The 15,431-nt window shown below is 38.5% G+C and overlaps 1 protein-coding gene across 1 annotated transcript; it reads right to left on the bottom strand.

The window, feature by feature from the left end:
• Nucleotides 1–1,314: 1,314 nt before the first annotated feature.
• On the bottom strand, nt 1,315–11,858 carry LOC108716413 (potassium-transporting ATPase alpha chain 2). Its single transcript, XM_018262523.2, has 23 exons — nt 11,754–11,858; nt 10,411–10,542; nt 10,014–10,073; nt 9,458–9,661; nt 9,226–9,339; nt 8,996–9,130; nt 8,774–8,891; nt 8,396–8,664; nt 7,941–8,139; nt 7,553–7,662; nt 7,330–7,464; nt 7,050–7,242; nt 6,733–6,908; nt 6,485–6,621; nt 6,231–6,381; nt 5,845–6,013; nt 5,328–5,482; nt 4,984–5,107; nt 4,593–4,738; nt 4,325–4,458; nt 2,697–2,798; nt 2,371–2,462; nt 1,315–1,707 (listed from the first exon to the last, which is right to left on the bottom strand). The coding sequence occupies exons 1-23, from the start codon at nt 11,763–11,765 to the stop codon at nt 1,679–1,681; spliced, it is 3,096 nt and encodes a 1,031-aa protein (XP_018118012.1). The 5' UTR covers nt 11,766–11,858; the 3' UTR covers nt 1,315–1,678.
• Between the last annotated feature and the right edge of the window lie 3,573 nt (nt 11,859–15,431).

The following is a 15,431-nucleotide window of genomic DNA, read 5'->3' on the forward strand; positions in this document are numbered from 1 at the left end:
AACCAAATAATTACATTTTTTAAAAATGTTTTCCTTTTTCTGTGTAATAAATAATAAATAAAACAGTCGCTTGTACTTGATCCCAACTAAGATATAATTAATCCTTATTGGAGGCAAAACCAGCCTATTGGCTTTATTTAATGTGTATAAGATTTTCTAGTAGACTTAAGGCATGAAGATCCAAATTATGGAAAGATCCATTATCTGGAAAACCCCAGGCCCCTGAGCATTCTGGATAACAGGTCCCATACCTGTAATAATAAAACAGTAACTTGTACTTGATCCCAACTAAGATATAATTAATCCTTATTGGAAGTAAAACCAGCCTATTGGGTTTAATTAATGTTTAAATTATATTTTAGTCTACTTAAAGTGGACCTACACATATAAACTTGTATAATAAAAGTCGTTTGCAAATTAAACATGGAACATAAATTTTCATTAAAACATCCATCCCCCATCATAAAGGTGTTTAAATTCCTGAGCTGTCAATCATATATTGCCTCTCCTGACACTATGCCTCAGGCAAAGAGGAGGGGCAGTCAATTACTTTCACTTTCCGTTCAGCATTTACTAGATGTCTCTGCTCTCCACATATTCCCCCCTCCCTCCTAACGCTCTAGAATTGTGTATGGGCATTAGGTCCCCCATTCTGGTGCATACACAAGATTTTGGGGTGCTACACAACAGTGTCCACAAAATGGCTACTGCCTGTGTGCTGTGATTGTGTAATTCCTAATCTAAGGAAAAAAAATGTAAAAATCAATGGTGTTGTAAGTGAATTTCATTTTGCTCAACTAACATGATAGAAAATAATTTGGAATTATTTCCTAGGGGTGACAGGTCCCCTTTAAGGTATGGAGACCCAAATGACAGAAAGACGCCTTATCCAGAAACCCGCAGGTCCTGAGAATTCTGGATAACAGGTCCCATACCTGTATCTTGCTATCGGTAATATCTGTACAATATTCATAAACTCAAAAAAAAGCAAATAACTCAATTTTTTGATTTATCTCTGAATTCCCATGGAATGTAGTATCTCGTTGTCCTGAGAAAAGTTCTACTCACAGATGAAACCAGTGATGTCGATGTGAGCAATTCATCTATTATTCTTTTTTTTGTATCAGTCTCACAATTTCTTATCATTTTTTTGGATTTTCATTAGTGGGCTCATCAGTCACCAGCAAACGTTCTATAAATGTCGCTTTAATGACCTAAATGGAAAATCTGTTTGTTTAGCAACACGAGGTTTACTTGAGAGTGAAGAAAAAATCAATCAGTAATAATTTGTTTCAACAGTTTATTGTTTTTTTAAAACCTTTTTTTTTACATCTTCAGAGAGTAAGAGATTGGGGTGAGAAAGATGCATTTTGTTGGGACGGGCGCCGATCATTGTGTCTATTTCTATAAATTACACATTATCACATTTATAGGGTAAAACTATAAAGAATTGTTGTCTTTTTAACTTATACTTGGCTCAGTGTTCATTCACAGAATGATTTAAAGTAAGGGGGAAAAAGTTTTTTTATTATTAAAAAATATATATTTACAAAGCATTTTATACTTTTTTTTTTATACATATATACATATGTTACATAGAGGAAGGACACATGAGGGATGAATGGGTGGGATCCTCCATGAGTGGGGTCTCTTCAGTAGGTATTTACCTTTAGATCCTTTAGTAATTAATCTCTTTATCCACCCAACCTGCAAAAGGAACACAGAAAATACACAGGGTTAGTTATCTGAATAGGATTATATTAAGTATACTGCACTTAACATAATAGTAAAGAGGTGTTCTTTCATATAACTAGGCATCCGGAGAATTTTATTTAGAAGCACACTTAAAGATTTATTTAATAAAACTTGATTTAATCAAATTTTTTAATGAAAACAAAGTGGACCAAACTCCCTTCCATGGATTGAACTAATGTATCATTAAAAAAAAAATCAGAGCGACAAAATGTAGCATCAAAATTTGTAAATTTTCCAATTTGATTCATATGATTGACGCTCTGAAAACTCAATTTTACCTAATATTTGCTGCAAAACTTGGATTATCGGTCGAAAACCCCGACTTTTTCAGACTATCCAGCAAAAAATTCAAGTTTTTCCCTTAAAAAGCTTGACCAAAAATGGTCCCCATACGGGGGTTCCCATATGGTCAGATATATAGACACTAGTAAATAAAATACAGTTTCCCTTAAGAATGAAAGTTTGTTGCATTTTATCACACTAGGCAAGTATTAGGGTTCACTGGTTTAATCCCAAATGTGTAGCCTTTTTTAGTGTGGAATTGTGGGACAATGCAAAATGGCCTTGGCAAAACCACATTGATGACATGTTATTATAACGACAATGAAAACGTACTGCCTGGAAATGTTCGAATGATGAGTTTTCTGACTTCATCATAAACAAGAATGAGGATTGTGTACTCGATACTCACAAACCAGTACTGGACTCTGCAATGAGAAGAAAGTCACTTTAGAAACATGGAGACAAAGAACAAGGAATGAGAGAGAAACAAGAGAGAGAAAACAGTATCGGGTGGAAATAGAAGGGTGTGAAAGGGATGCACAGGAAGAGAGAAGGACGGTAACTAGAAACTCTGGGAAAATAACTGGTATTTAGGAATAAAGGAAAGTGAGGGAGGAGTTTGAGAACCTGCACCCTGGTGCTTTAACACTTGTACTCACCGAATAGGCATAAAGTGTAGAGCTTCATCCATTCCTGGGCAATAACACAGGAAAACGCCGATAAGGATTTGGGACAACAACCCAATGAAAATAACCTTATTTCTGCATGAAAAAGAGCAAATAATGCATCAAAGTCTTGTTGGACATTCAGACAGACTTATCCTTCTCCTTATAATGAAATACAAAGTATCACAGCCATGAGCTTTGATAAGTTCAAGTGGCTTGACCCCCAACCTTTAGGGGTGTTCGTATTTCGCTCGTTTTCATGAATCATATTTTTTAGAGGTAACAATCATGGCTTATATTAATCACTCTAAACCATAACAATCAAAATGAAAAAGACCCCACGAAAAACACTAAGGCTCCTATTTACGAACTAACTCCCATCCACGGATTTAACTTATTTATCAAATAACCAGCTTGAAAAAGTCAGGTTGGGGAAAAGTCTTAACAAAATCGAGTGAAAATTTGAATTGCTTGAATTTTTCTGATTTGATGGCCAAATCGCACAATTTTTTTCCAGTTCTCACCAGAAAACCACTAATTTTTCAAATTATCATACAAAACCCAGCACAAATTACACATTCTACATGACCTAGACAGGTTTGAGACTGAGTATTTTCAGATTTTTTGTAGTTTGGGGTGTAATAAATCTCAAAAAATTTTAGTTTTTTTATTTTCCCAAGAAAAAAACGAGGTTAAATAAATGGGCCCCTAAAAGAAACCTTTTCCTTCTAAAAGTGTTGAGGTCATGTAGATGTCAATGGGAGCTGTCCTTTACCAAATGTAAAATCTTTCTTTAATTAGACCTTTTAGAGGTTTTCAGGGTTTCATTAGTTTGTAAATTGAGGATCTCAAGGTTTTTGTATTAGTTCTGTATTTTTATTTGTTTGAGATTTTTATATCAGGCTGTTTTAATAAATTACTGTAGTTTTAGAGAAAACGAGTTTAAACATGATTTCTAAAACCTCCAAAACCACTAAAAGGAGAATGTTGATTAATGGGCCTCCCTGTCTAAGGGGCAAATTCTTCATGGGTCGAATATCGAGGGTTAATTAACCCTCGATATTCGACTGGGGAATGAAAATCCTTCGACTTCGAATATCGAAGTCGAAGGATTTTGCGCAAAAACTTCCATCGAAGGAATAATCATTCGATCGGATTATCCTTCGACCAAAAAAAGTTAGCCAAGCCTATGAGGACCTTCCCCATAGGCTTACATTGGGTTCGGTAGCTATTAGGTGGCGAACTAGGGGGTCGAAGTTTTTTCTTAAAGAGACAGTACTTCGACTGTCGAATAGTGGAATAGTCGAACGATTTTTAGTTTGAATCCTTCGATTCAAAGTCGAAGTCGTAGTCGAAGGTCGAAGAAGCCCATTCGATGGTCGAAGTAGCCAAAAAAACACTTCGAAATTCGAAGTTTTTTTACTTCGAATCCTTCACTAGAGCTTGGTGAATGGGCGCCTAAGTGTCTTTGCATTTGAGAATAAATGAATAGAATATTTTCCTATTTTTAATTGCAATGGATAATAATTAAATATGATCTTAAATATACAGAAGGAATAAAGGAACGTTGCAGTATCACTAATTTGTTCGTTGACTCAAATACAAAGCCTTTGTGTTGTTACCTGAAGAAATTTCGAGTCAAGATGGAGTTCCTCCTCGTTTTGTGAATGACTGTGTTCACCATTTGGCAGATGACAATACTGATAAAGAAGGCGCTGTAGCAGTACCACTCCTGCTGGAGACGTTGTTGGAATGTCTACAAATAAGAAACAAAGGTAGTCTTTGTATTGATACTGGAGTGGGAATCTAACACTTGACTATTTCTCTATGCTGAGATGGTTCTTATTCTATATATGATGGGAAGTGTCTCAGTGGATGTTGTTTGCTTACCCATTCCTGCCCGTAACTGTCCTCCAACTCCTGAACAGTTTTGTCCTCCCATGCAGCACGAAGTCCCATGCAAGTCGCTGGGAGGAAGCCCTGCTGAGCCATGACCGTGAAATAATTCACAAATCCAGCGTAGGATTCCATTGCAGCTATAATAGTGGTCATAAAAATAATCAAGAATGAGTATGTATTGGCCAAAATATGTTTATTACTAAGAAAGGAAGATGTTGACGTGACCTAACAAGAAAATGTCTCAGCATGTCTAGGTCATGCACGTAATTATTACATATATGTATAATGTATAGATATTACAGTATTAGTATGTGCATACGTTCTGATTTTATTGTTTCTACTGGTAAGAGAAGAGAGAGATTTTTGTTTGTGGAAAACTCACCTATGTGAAAATAGGAATATGACAGCAACTGCATGTTCACGAGTCGATCTTTGCGTGGGTTGCGTGGTTTTCTTGTCATGATATCATTCTCTGCTTTCTCATATGCCAAAGCTATAGATGGGATCTGAAAAAAATGAGAAAAAATTACAATGTGACCAAAGAGAAGCATATAGTATTAATGCAGCCAAAAACACTTTTGGATCTTCTCTAAAGATTTTGAACATTGTTGGATGTGTTATGTTCCATGTATTCATTCTAAGTTAATTGTGTCAATATTGAATGAAAATGATGCACCTGCCCTTTACTAAAGGCGTTTAGTTTTTTTTGTGTTTGCTTAGACTTACAATGTCAGTGCCCAGTTCAATGAAAAGGATGGTGATGGTTCCCAGTGGCAACGGACAGCTGATAATCACATAGACCATGAAAGGGATCATTTCTGGAATGTTCTTGGTCACGGTGTATGAAATTGACTTCTTCAGGTTATCAAATATCAGTCGACCTGCAGAGTATGAAGTTTTAGTGAATTATTGTGTGTCATTTGAAGAAAACATAAGAACAGAATTGCTCAGGAGAAAAGAGAGTCAGAAAAAGCATAATACAGAATAAACAGAACACTCAATATTTGGGAGGCTCCCTGTTTCGTGAAGTGCTACATTTGATGGCAGCCAAATTAAAAAATAAGCATGAACACTTGGTACCAGAGGATACCTGTAAGGGGAAATTGGGTCTTTGCTTTATGGTTGGGAGGATAATATGAACAGAACTACAGCATCATGAAGGTTTTACAGTTTTTGAGGAATGGATTGCTACATTATACTAACTTTGGAAAGGGTGCTTTGGAATAATTATCTGTATTGTTACCTTCTTCCACTCCAGTGACAATTGAAGCAAAGTTATCATCCAACAGAATCATATCTGCGGAGTGTTTGGCAGCATCTGAGCCAGCTATTCCCATGGCAACACCAATATCAGCTTTCTTCAGAGCTGGCGAGTCGTTCACTCCATCCCCAGTTACGGCCACAATGGCTCCCTGCAGGCAAGAGAAGGTCAGGACATTGAGTCAAATAATGCTCTTATACATGACATAGTTGTACTTTATATGTTGCATTCTATGTTTTCCCTCTTTAATGCCTCCACAGCTTCCCTTTCTATTTATTTTGCTTAACCTTGTATGCTACTCTAATTCAGTCTTCAAATGTTTCCTAATATTCTCTCTGCCTCTCATCTTCAACTTCCCTTCAACTTACCAATCTTTGACAACCCTCTACAATTAGAAGCTTCTGCTGTGGCGATGTCCTTGCGAATACAATTTCCTGATGATATCTCAAGACGTCATCTAGTTCATCTGAGGTCATGTCGATGATCTCTCCACCATTCACCACACATGCACACGCATCCCTATGGGAGATAATAAGTTAATCCTGAAGCTGGTTGAAAATTTTGAAACGTTTTAGTAGACCAATGTCCACCAAGAAGAGATGTCCCATGGAGGGGCACTAACCTGGGATTCACTCGATCAACAGGGATGCCCAGTCGCTCTGCAATATCTTCAACTGTTTCACTTGTGCTTGAAATGATTCCTACACTGCGTGCAATTGCTTTTGCTGTAATTGGGTGGTCTCCAGTCACCATGATAACCTGTAAGACACCACAAATCATATAACTTCAGGACAAATTCAATTTCTGTTTTTAGTAAAAAATCCAATATGTATTCTGCTTTCAGAATAAATTCCCCTGGATAATTCTTACTTTGATTCCTGAGCTGCGACACTTCATGACGGCATCAGGTACACTGGAGCGGGGAGGATCAATCATGGAGATGAGACCAACAAAGCACATGCCAGTTAGTGGGAAGTTGACGTTGTCTGTGTCAAATGGGTAACCTGGTCTATAGATGTCACCGGGCAGTAAGAGTTGACAGAACCCTGTGGATCAGTAAAATAATTAATGTTTTGCTTAGTGGAAAGAGATATGAAAGAAGATTTTAAAAACAGTAAACAGAACCAAGATGGAAAACAGAGCCACAGAAAACCAATTTAAGTGGTAAATATAGTATTCATTCAAACCTAAAACTCTTTCTCCAAGACTTCCAAGGCTCATGTATGCACTCTGGAAATTTTCTTTCATTTCTGCATCTAGAGGCCATTCCTGTCCTGCCACCATGATAGTACTACATCGATCCAGGATCCGTTCGGGTGCCCCTTTCATTACCAACAGGTAGCCCTTTTCTGCTGGGTCTTCTGGTATGTGAATAGAAACCTGGAGAGGGGTTGTAAGAAGGGAGTTAGAACCAGTACGGGGGACGATACATTGTGCAGTAAGAAGAGACAGAAAGAATACACATACCTGGTATTTGTTACTTGAGTTAAACGGAATTTCCGACACTTTCTGGTTTCTTGCTCTGACCTCCGTCACATGACCTTGAAGTTGTTCTGTGAATTTTAATAAAGCTGCTTCTGATGCGTCTCCGTTTACTTGTCTCTGTTCAGTTAAAGTAATATATTAGTCCAACACAGATCATGAAAAAACAGGGGGCTGTAAAAACGTTGTATGTAATTCATGTGTTTACCTTACTGATGGGCACATCCTCTGCTGAGGCAAGGAATTCTGCACGATTACACAGAGTTGCAATTCTTAAAAGTGCCTGCCAGGTGGGGGAGCTCTGATCAAATAACTCACCTGGGAAAAAAATAGCAACATGCCATACATCAATTTAAACTGTGGATTACCAAGTTGCAAACCAAACTTGGGTACAGGTATTGGACAGGACTTTTCAAACTTTGATAATCATGACCATTTTTATAGGAATCACAACAAATGCAGAACAGCATGCCTTCAGAGGATAATGATAATATTTTATAAATCATTTATTGAATAGAATAATGTTATACGATGAAACAAAGCCTACAGTCGCCCAAGCCAAACTATAGTTGAGACACCTGTATTTGTGCTCTTACCAGTCTGATCTTCTGAAGTGTCAGCATTGTGGATGATGTTGTCAAACCACATGTGAGCCACTGTCATACGGTTTTGGGTCAAGGTACCAGTCTTGTCAGAGCAAATGACAGAGGTGGACCCAAGAGTCTCCACAGCCTCAAGATTCTTGACCAGGCAGTTTTTCTTGGCCATTCGCTTTGCAGTGAGTGAAAGACAGACCTAGAACATGCAAAACACTTGTTGTTTACCACCCAACAGCAGATCAGAGAGTTCATGATCATTAAACTCCCAATGCAATATTGTTATAGAAAAAATTACTTAATAATGTGATTTGTCATTATTATTTTTTGTTTTTTTCCCCTTTTATGGATAAACGTGCCCATATACCAATCCATTTTTGTGTTCTACTGTACAGTTGAGGTGTGTATTTGCTGCCCATTTTAATGGAAAATCTTTTGTATCTGATCTTACTCACAGTGACTGTGGCCAGTAATCCTTCGGGCACATATGCCACCACAATACCGATGCAGAAGATTATGGCATTGAGAGCGCTGTAACCCATGGAAATCGAGATGATGAAAAAGAGGACTCCGACTCCCACAGCGAGGCCACTGATCATGTGTACAAAGTGTTCGATCTCCAGAGCGATTGGCGTCTTCTGGTTTCCAACTTGTGAAGCCAGTGAAGCGATACGGCCAATCACTGTGCGGTCTCCAGTGTTAATAACAATGCCGCATGCTGTTCCTGGAAGTGAAAAGTAGGAGGTCACATTTATTGGCAATAAGCAGCAGTGATCATTGAGCTTTAAAAAAAGAAAATCTCATATCTGTCAAGTCAGTGGTTTAGGACTTACCCTCCAAGCAGGTTGTAGAGAAGAACGCCAAATTCTTGGTTTCCAAAGGGTTTTCATCAGTGCACTCTGTACTTCGGGCCTGGGCCTCTGACTCCCCTGTCAGTGATGAGTTATCGACCTGCATTAAAAAAAAAACCATTAATATTTACTAGAAACTTTTGATTTGATGGGGTTATGGGAATATGTCCCCAATTCCACAAATTTTTATGGAATGTTGCTTACCTTACACCCCTGACTCTCCAACAGTCGTAGATCAGCAGGGATTTTGTCTCCTCCTTTAATGAACACAATATCTCCATTGACCAGATTCTCTGCTATAATTTCCAACCGCTTGCCATCCCGCATAACCAGAGCTTGCTAGGGGCAGAGAAAATTGCGTTTGAGAAAAGGTAACGTGAAGGTTCCATTGCACAAGTTTGATTCCCCATGGCCATGCATGGGAATTTCCTTACCTGGGGAACCATGTTCTTGAAGCCAGCCATGATGTTTGTGCTTTTGGCCTCCTGATAATAGGCAAATAATGCTGTCATAACCACCACGGCAATTAGGATGATCGCCAACCAGAGCTGAGGGGTGCACAGAAAAGAATTTAGAATTTTAAAACATGGCATTTTTGTGAACGCAACAGCAGACGTAGTTAATAAACAGATATGGAGATTAATTAGACATGTTTGTAATTCTTACATTATCCTTGGAGACAGTGGGGTCCTGGGCAACCTGGAGTCCATATGCAATGAAGCACAATATGGCACCAATCCAGAAGACAATAGAAAAGCCACCAGCCATTAACAGCAAAAACTTGACAATTTCTGGGGTTCCCTTTGGAGGAGATAGCCTGTTGGGGCCATCTCGAGCAAGGACTTCCTCTACAGTTTGGCTGGACAGACCCTTCAGGAAAAAAAAAGTCTTGGTTATTTAGTGCACATTACACATTTGGGAATACACTAGAACCCTGACTTTACGTTCCCCATTGGACCACTTAAAACACACAGGGTTTTTAATATCGGGGTTGTACTATTTATATATGTACAATGCATAGGACATTTGTACAGCAGTGAGTTCATTTGAGGTCAGTGAGATAGTAGTTAGCTCAAGCGCCATGTGAGAATAATCACTATTATACTAAAGCAGTGTGGGATAAAAACATATAATCCTTGGCTTCTGTTAAGGACATAACTTTATATTTAAGGTGGCAGGTAGAAGCAAATAGATTGCAAGACCCTTGTTCATAGACACTTACTGTTTTTATATCCACATTATATTTCTTTTCCAGTTCGTCAAGGCTTAAATTGTGATCAGTCTATAAGAGAAGAGTGAGACATGACTTCACAATTATGATGATGTTTCCATTTGGCTCTTCCTTGGTTGAAGGAACCATTGACATCTGACTCTATTTATCATAATGAATATTATATAATCCACCACCCACTGTTTTGTGACATTGTCGTTAGTTCCTTATGAATTTTCCAGTGTTTTTAATACATCATCCACACATAACTGTTTTGCTACTAATTCATTCCCAACTTTATGTGTATTTATTGGTGACCCAATTTTCCACCCTTTTATGTTTTTATGTTTAAAGGTTCATCACAACATATTCTTATGTGGTTTCATCCCTTTGTTTCCTTGAAACTTACAATTTCTAGTTCCTTTTTCAAAGTGTCCACTTTTTTTGACTTGTTCCCTTTTTTCCCAAACAGCTTATGTGTTTTCTTCTCCGGGTTTGGCTTTTGTTCATCCAAGGACACGATAAAAGGCTCTGGTGGTTTCTGCAGGTAACGGGAAAGAAAGGGACAGAGAAAAGAAAAATTGAACCAATCATAAAAAGATAAAAGATGAAAGAAGACAAAAAGACAAAAGAAGAAAGTGAGGAACAATCTTTATCTTTGTCTAAGGACCTGAGTTATAACGTATCCGTTATCAGTTGTTCTACAAGTTCATTTGTAGGAGAGGTTGTCAAAATGAAATATTGGACCGGCTGTTCCACAACTATTGTAAAGCTCCGTATATTCAGTCCTTTGGGGCTCATTAAAAACATGCAAAACTGGTTCTACACGAATAACTGCTTCTTCAAGTAGACTCACAATGGACAGCAACGAAACCTGAGTAAAATTTTTGGCAAGACTTTACTGAACACTTGGTAATACCACCATTAACTTATCAACTATATCATTTTAAATCCATTAATATTTTACATTTTGATTCATTGTTGGTAAATATTTTAGCCAATTTTTCACTGAAGAATATAAATTATAATCCATTTTACTTCCAACAAACATCAGAACAATTTACTCTTATACCTGCTTCTAACAATCTGAACTCTTTGTGCTCAATAAAAAAAGTTCTGAATTTAGACACCCTGTGGTATCCAGAATGCTTGCAACCTGGGGCATTACAGATATGGGGAATTTCTGTTATTTGGATCACAAGACTTTACATCTGCCAATAAATCATTTAAACATTAAATAAACCCAATAGCTGGTTTTGCTTCCAGTATGGATCGATTTTGTCTTAGTTGGGATCAAGTACAAGCGACTGTTTTATTATTACACAGAAAAAGAAAGTCAGTTTTAAAATGTTGAATTATTTGATTAAAATGAAGTCTGGATAACAGGTTCGTCGGATAACCAATCCTATACCCTGCTTCTAATTTATATATTTTTTAAAATCTCACTCAAATAAAGACAGACACAGACGATGTAGCAAGAAATCTAAGTAGTAAGTAGTTGCACTGACAATAAGAGTTTTAAGAGATTTGCTGGTGTTTTACTAAAGTTCAGTGAAAGTATATCTATACATTTATACAGAACTAACACACGATTATGCATTATACAAATAAATGCTTATTAATACAGATTTCTAATAAATACTATATGAAAACACATGGAGTATTTCCAAGCTACACACAAGTCAGTAGTAAGTTTGGAGCATTTCTATTTTGCAGAATAAGTCAGATATATCGCTGATAATCTTCTCTTACCTCTGAAGACATTCTTGAAACTTTGTGTTTCCAAAAAAGGAGCAACAGGAGAAGCTTTAAGCTTTCCAAGCAGAGACACTGCAGGAGGATGGATAATTCACTCGGCTTTGCTGCAGATGCTTCACTGTGAGGACCAGGGGAGAATTTATACACCTGTTCTCCTCCCTAGGCCCCACCTACTCCCTCGGGCAATGCTTTCTGCGTATCCATGATCTAGGTAAATCAGGTTTTGTCCAGATGCAGCACTATGTTCTTTTAGAGCATCCAGTTCTGCGCTATGTTCTTTTAGAGCATCCAGTTCTGTTACTAAGTCAATGGGAGGGGTTTTAGCCGCTTCCAGGATTTAAGGCAGTGGTTGATTACCATGAAATAATAATAATATTATATAAATGAAATAAACTGTTGACCAGGCAATATTAGACAGTGGTTGGGTTGCACTGCATATTGAGTTTCCTGAATGAATAAAGGGGCTCATTTATAAACATGGGGCAAATTTACAGTGGGGTTACTACAACCAAGATTTTGTTTGCAGCCAGCTGTTGGCAGGACAATGGAAGCAAACATCTGATTGGTGGTTGTCATGTGTTACTGCCCAGGTGCAAATTTGGCCAGTGTTTATAAATGACCCACCACTTGATGAGATGTTTGTGTCCTTTGCTGGTGCATCTTTTTGAGCAGTTGTAAATTGGGACCTTGCCTACCAGCATAACCCATGGCCTTACCCAGTAATCCCAAACCAGTGGCTCATGAGCAAGACGTTGCTCACCAAACTTGGATGTTTCTCCCGGTGGCCTCAAAGCAGGTGATTATTTTTGAATTTCTGACTTGGAGTTTTAAAACTTTAGCAACATGTCTATGGAGATTCTCGTTCATCCAGGTCATGATATACAATATCTATTGGACTTAAGTCCAAAGCAGCTGGACTTTCTCAGATATCTTGAAAACGTTTCCACGCTCATCCAAGTGGCTTCTTCTAACCCTGTTAGTCTCCAACGACTACAGTTTCCACCACCTTTAGTTCGCACATTAGCAACATGTCTATGGAGAGTCTCATTCACCCAGGTCTTGATATACAGTATCTATTGCACTTAAGTCCAAAGCAACTGGACTTTCTGAGATTTCTTGGAAATGTTTCACCACTTATCCGAGTGCCTTCTTCAGAAGTAGTCCAGTTGCTTTAGATTTAACTCTACTAGATACACTTTAGCAACATATATTGGGCATTTTGTTTTGGCAACAAATTAAACTATGTTCTTTTTATTTTTTTTTATCAGTCTGTTATTAAAATCAATGTAAATGGAGTTCACCAGCATATAAAAATAGAACGGAAGAACCTGTTGTCTTCTGTGTGTTACGTCCTTCGGCTGAATTCTCTGCTGATTCATTAAAAGCAGTTCTGCCCTCTTTCCCCAAGGCGGATAGAAGAGGAGACAGGTTGTACTGGTGAGAGTGACAGAGGAATCCACAGCTGGTGTTCACCAGTTCTAATCTCAGGGAAGTGTTCAGCATAGTCACAGAAATGACAGTAGAGTGACAGGTCATAACCTAAAAATGGGAAAGGCGAAAGAACATAGGAGAGTAGAACAAAACAACTATGACCAAAGCATGCAGGCTAATTATGCTTCTTATACAATGACAGACGGTCACAGATTGGTTTTGCTGTTTCCTACTGGTAAACTTTTCTGCTGATCAATCACATATATAATATTTATTATATGTTTGTGTGCAAGATGCACCACATGAAGATGTCCAGTAAGGTGGTCAGGCTCTGACGGTTTATTTTCAGCCCCTGCTTGTCCCCAAAATGATTTCCTTCAGAACCTCTTAAACCTATCGAGGTCATATAGACTTCAATGGCAGATGTATGAGAAGATGTTTCAAGCTGGTTTTCGCCTGCTAATCTGATAAAGTTGAGGTTTCCCTGTAACAATTTGATAAAGTCAAATTTTCGGAGCGTTGATTGTACAAGTCAGATTGACACATGAATTTGTATCGACTTTTTCTTGCACCACCTTTTTTGGGAAGAATTATTGATAAATGAGTTAATTCCATGGATGGGATTTAGGCTGACTTTGTTTTAACAAAAAACTGAGATAAACTCGAGTTTTAGAAGATAACCCCCATAATGTTTGGGCGCTCTGTACCAGCCAACCACAGTCCATTAGCAGGGAAGATCTGTACCCCTGAAGATGCCTAGTAGCTCCCATCTTCTTTCCTACTGATTCCCAGTACATACTCTGTGCTGCTGCCGAATAGAATCCTGCTGAAATCAGGTCTTGGAACCAGTGCATCCCTAATGAAAACTACCATTGAAATATATGAAACACCACCACTTTAACTACATGTGCACCATACAAAAACCACAAGTATTTATAAAGCCGTATAATTATTTTGGGAACGTGATTTTATGTCACCAAGTGTAAAATTCTGGAACGGAAAGGGGGGCTAAAAAATGTGTAAAACCCAGTGTTGAGTGATGCAAAAATTTGTATTGTAGATCAATTTTCAAATTAGAAATTCTTCCCCACTTCCCAGACTGAAAATTCGCTCACTCAACGCTAATTCACTAAAATGCGGAGTTTTGCCCTGGGCACCGAACGCTGGCGACTTTTCACTAGCGTTACTTTGGCAATGCGTTCAATGCAAATCGAAGATGCATTAGCGTTCATTTCTACCTAGTGCAAATTTGCAAGAGGTCTTGCGCTCAGGTTAATTTGCATACGGTAGGAAATTTAAAGTTGAATGGACGTCTTTATGTTACATGTTGCAGCAAATACATTACATTTTCACTGTTAATTAGACAAGTCCAGGGAACCTTAATAAAGACAATAGAGTCAATATAATGCCCTACACATGAGCCCACTGTATAGTTAATGTTCCATATGTTAGAAAATGTAGGGGGGAAACCGATTACCCACAGTCATTTTTTAGGGCTTTTGAAGCCTATCGCTCTGAAAAAAGGGAAAGTCGCCAGCGTTTTTTGGACTTTGATGCTTTTTCCACTAAAGAATATGATGTAAGTAACTGAAGAATGAGGAAGATCTCTGCACTCCAATGCACTTAGCATGGTCTCAGATGGCGAAGGCAAGTCTGGCCAAAGAGTTAACGTTCAATAAAATCCGCATTTTAGTGAATTTGGGAAGTAACGTCCATTAACCAGAGCGAATTGTCGTCTGGCCATAGAGTGCAAATGACCGCTAGTGCCTATCTCTTTTGCTAGCGAATTGGCGCCTGCGCCCGTTAGTAAATTGGCCCTGCAGGTGGCAACGCTGGTGAAAAGCGTTAGTCACTTCACCCTTTAGTGAATCTGCCCCTAGGACTGAGCTGCACTCAGCGCTATCACCTCATTGAGTAGAATGGCAGTCACATTCTGGAGAACTGGAACATCTATCAGCAGGGTCAGACTTGGCCAAGAAGGAACAAAGAAAACTCCTGGTGGGCCGGGCCTCATGGGCCCCACCAACTCAGACCCAGTCCCCACCCAGGATCTATTTAGAGGGGGGGAGTAATTTGCCAGTGGTTGGAAGTCTGCAGTGCTGGATGGCGGCAGCAATGGGTGACAGGGGGTTCATGGCAGGGGTGTGGGAACTTCACAGTGGGGTGATAGCCCTAGTGAACCCCAGATACCCCAGTACAACATTGTATGTAAACTTTTTAATTTGCATTCGCTAATATATT

The sequence above is a fragment of the Xenopus laevis genome, chromosome 5L (assembly GCF_017654675.1).
Source record: "Xenopus laevis strain J_2021 chromosome 5L, Xenopus_laevis_v10.1, whole genome shotgun sequence".
Lineage (NCBI taxonomy): Eukaryota > Metazoa > Chordata > Amphibia > Anura > Pipidae > Xenopus > Xenopus laevis.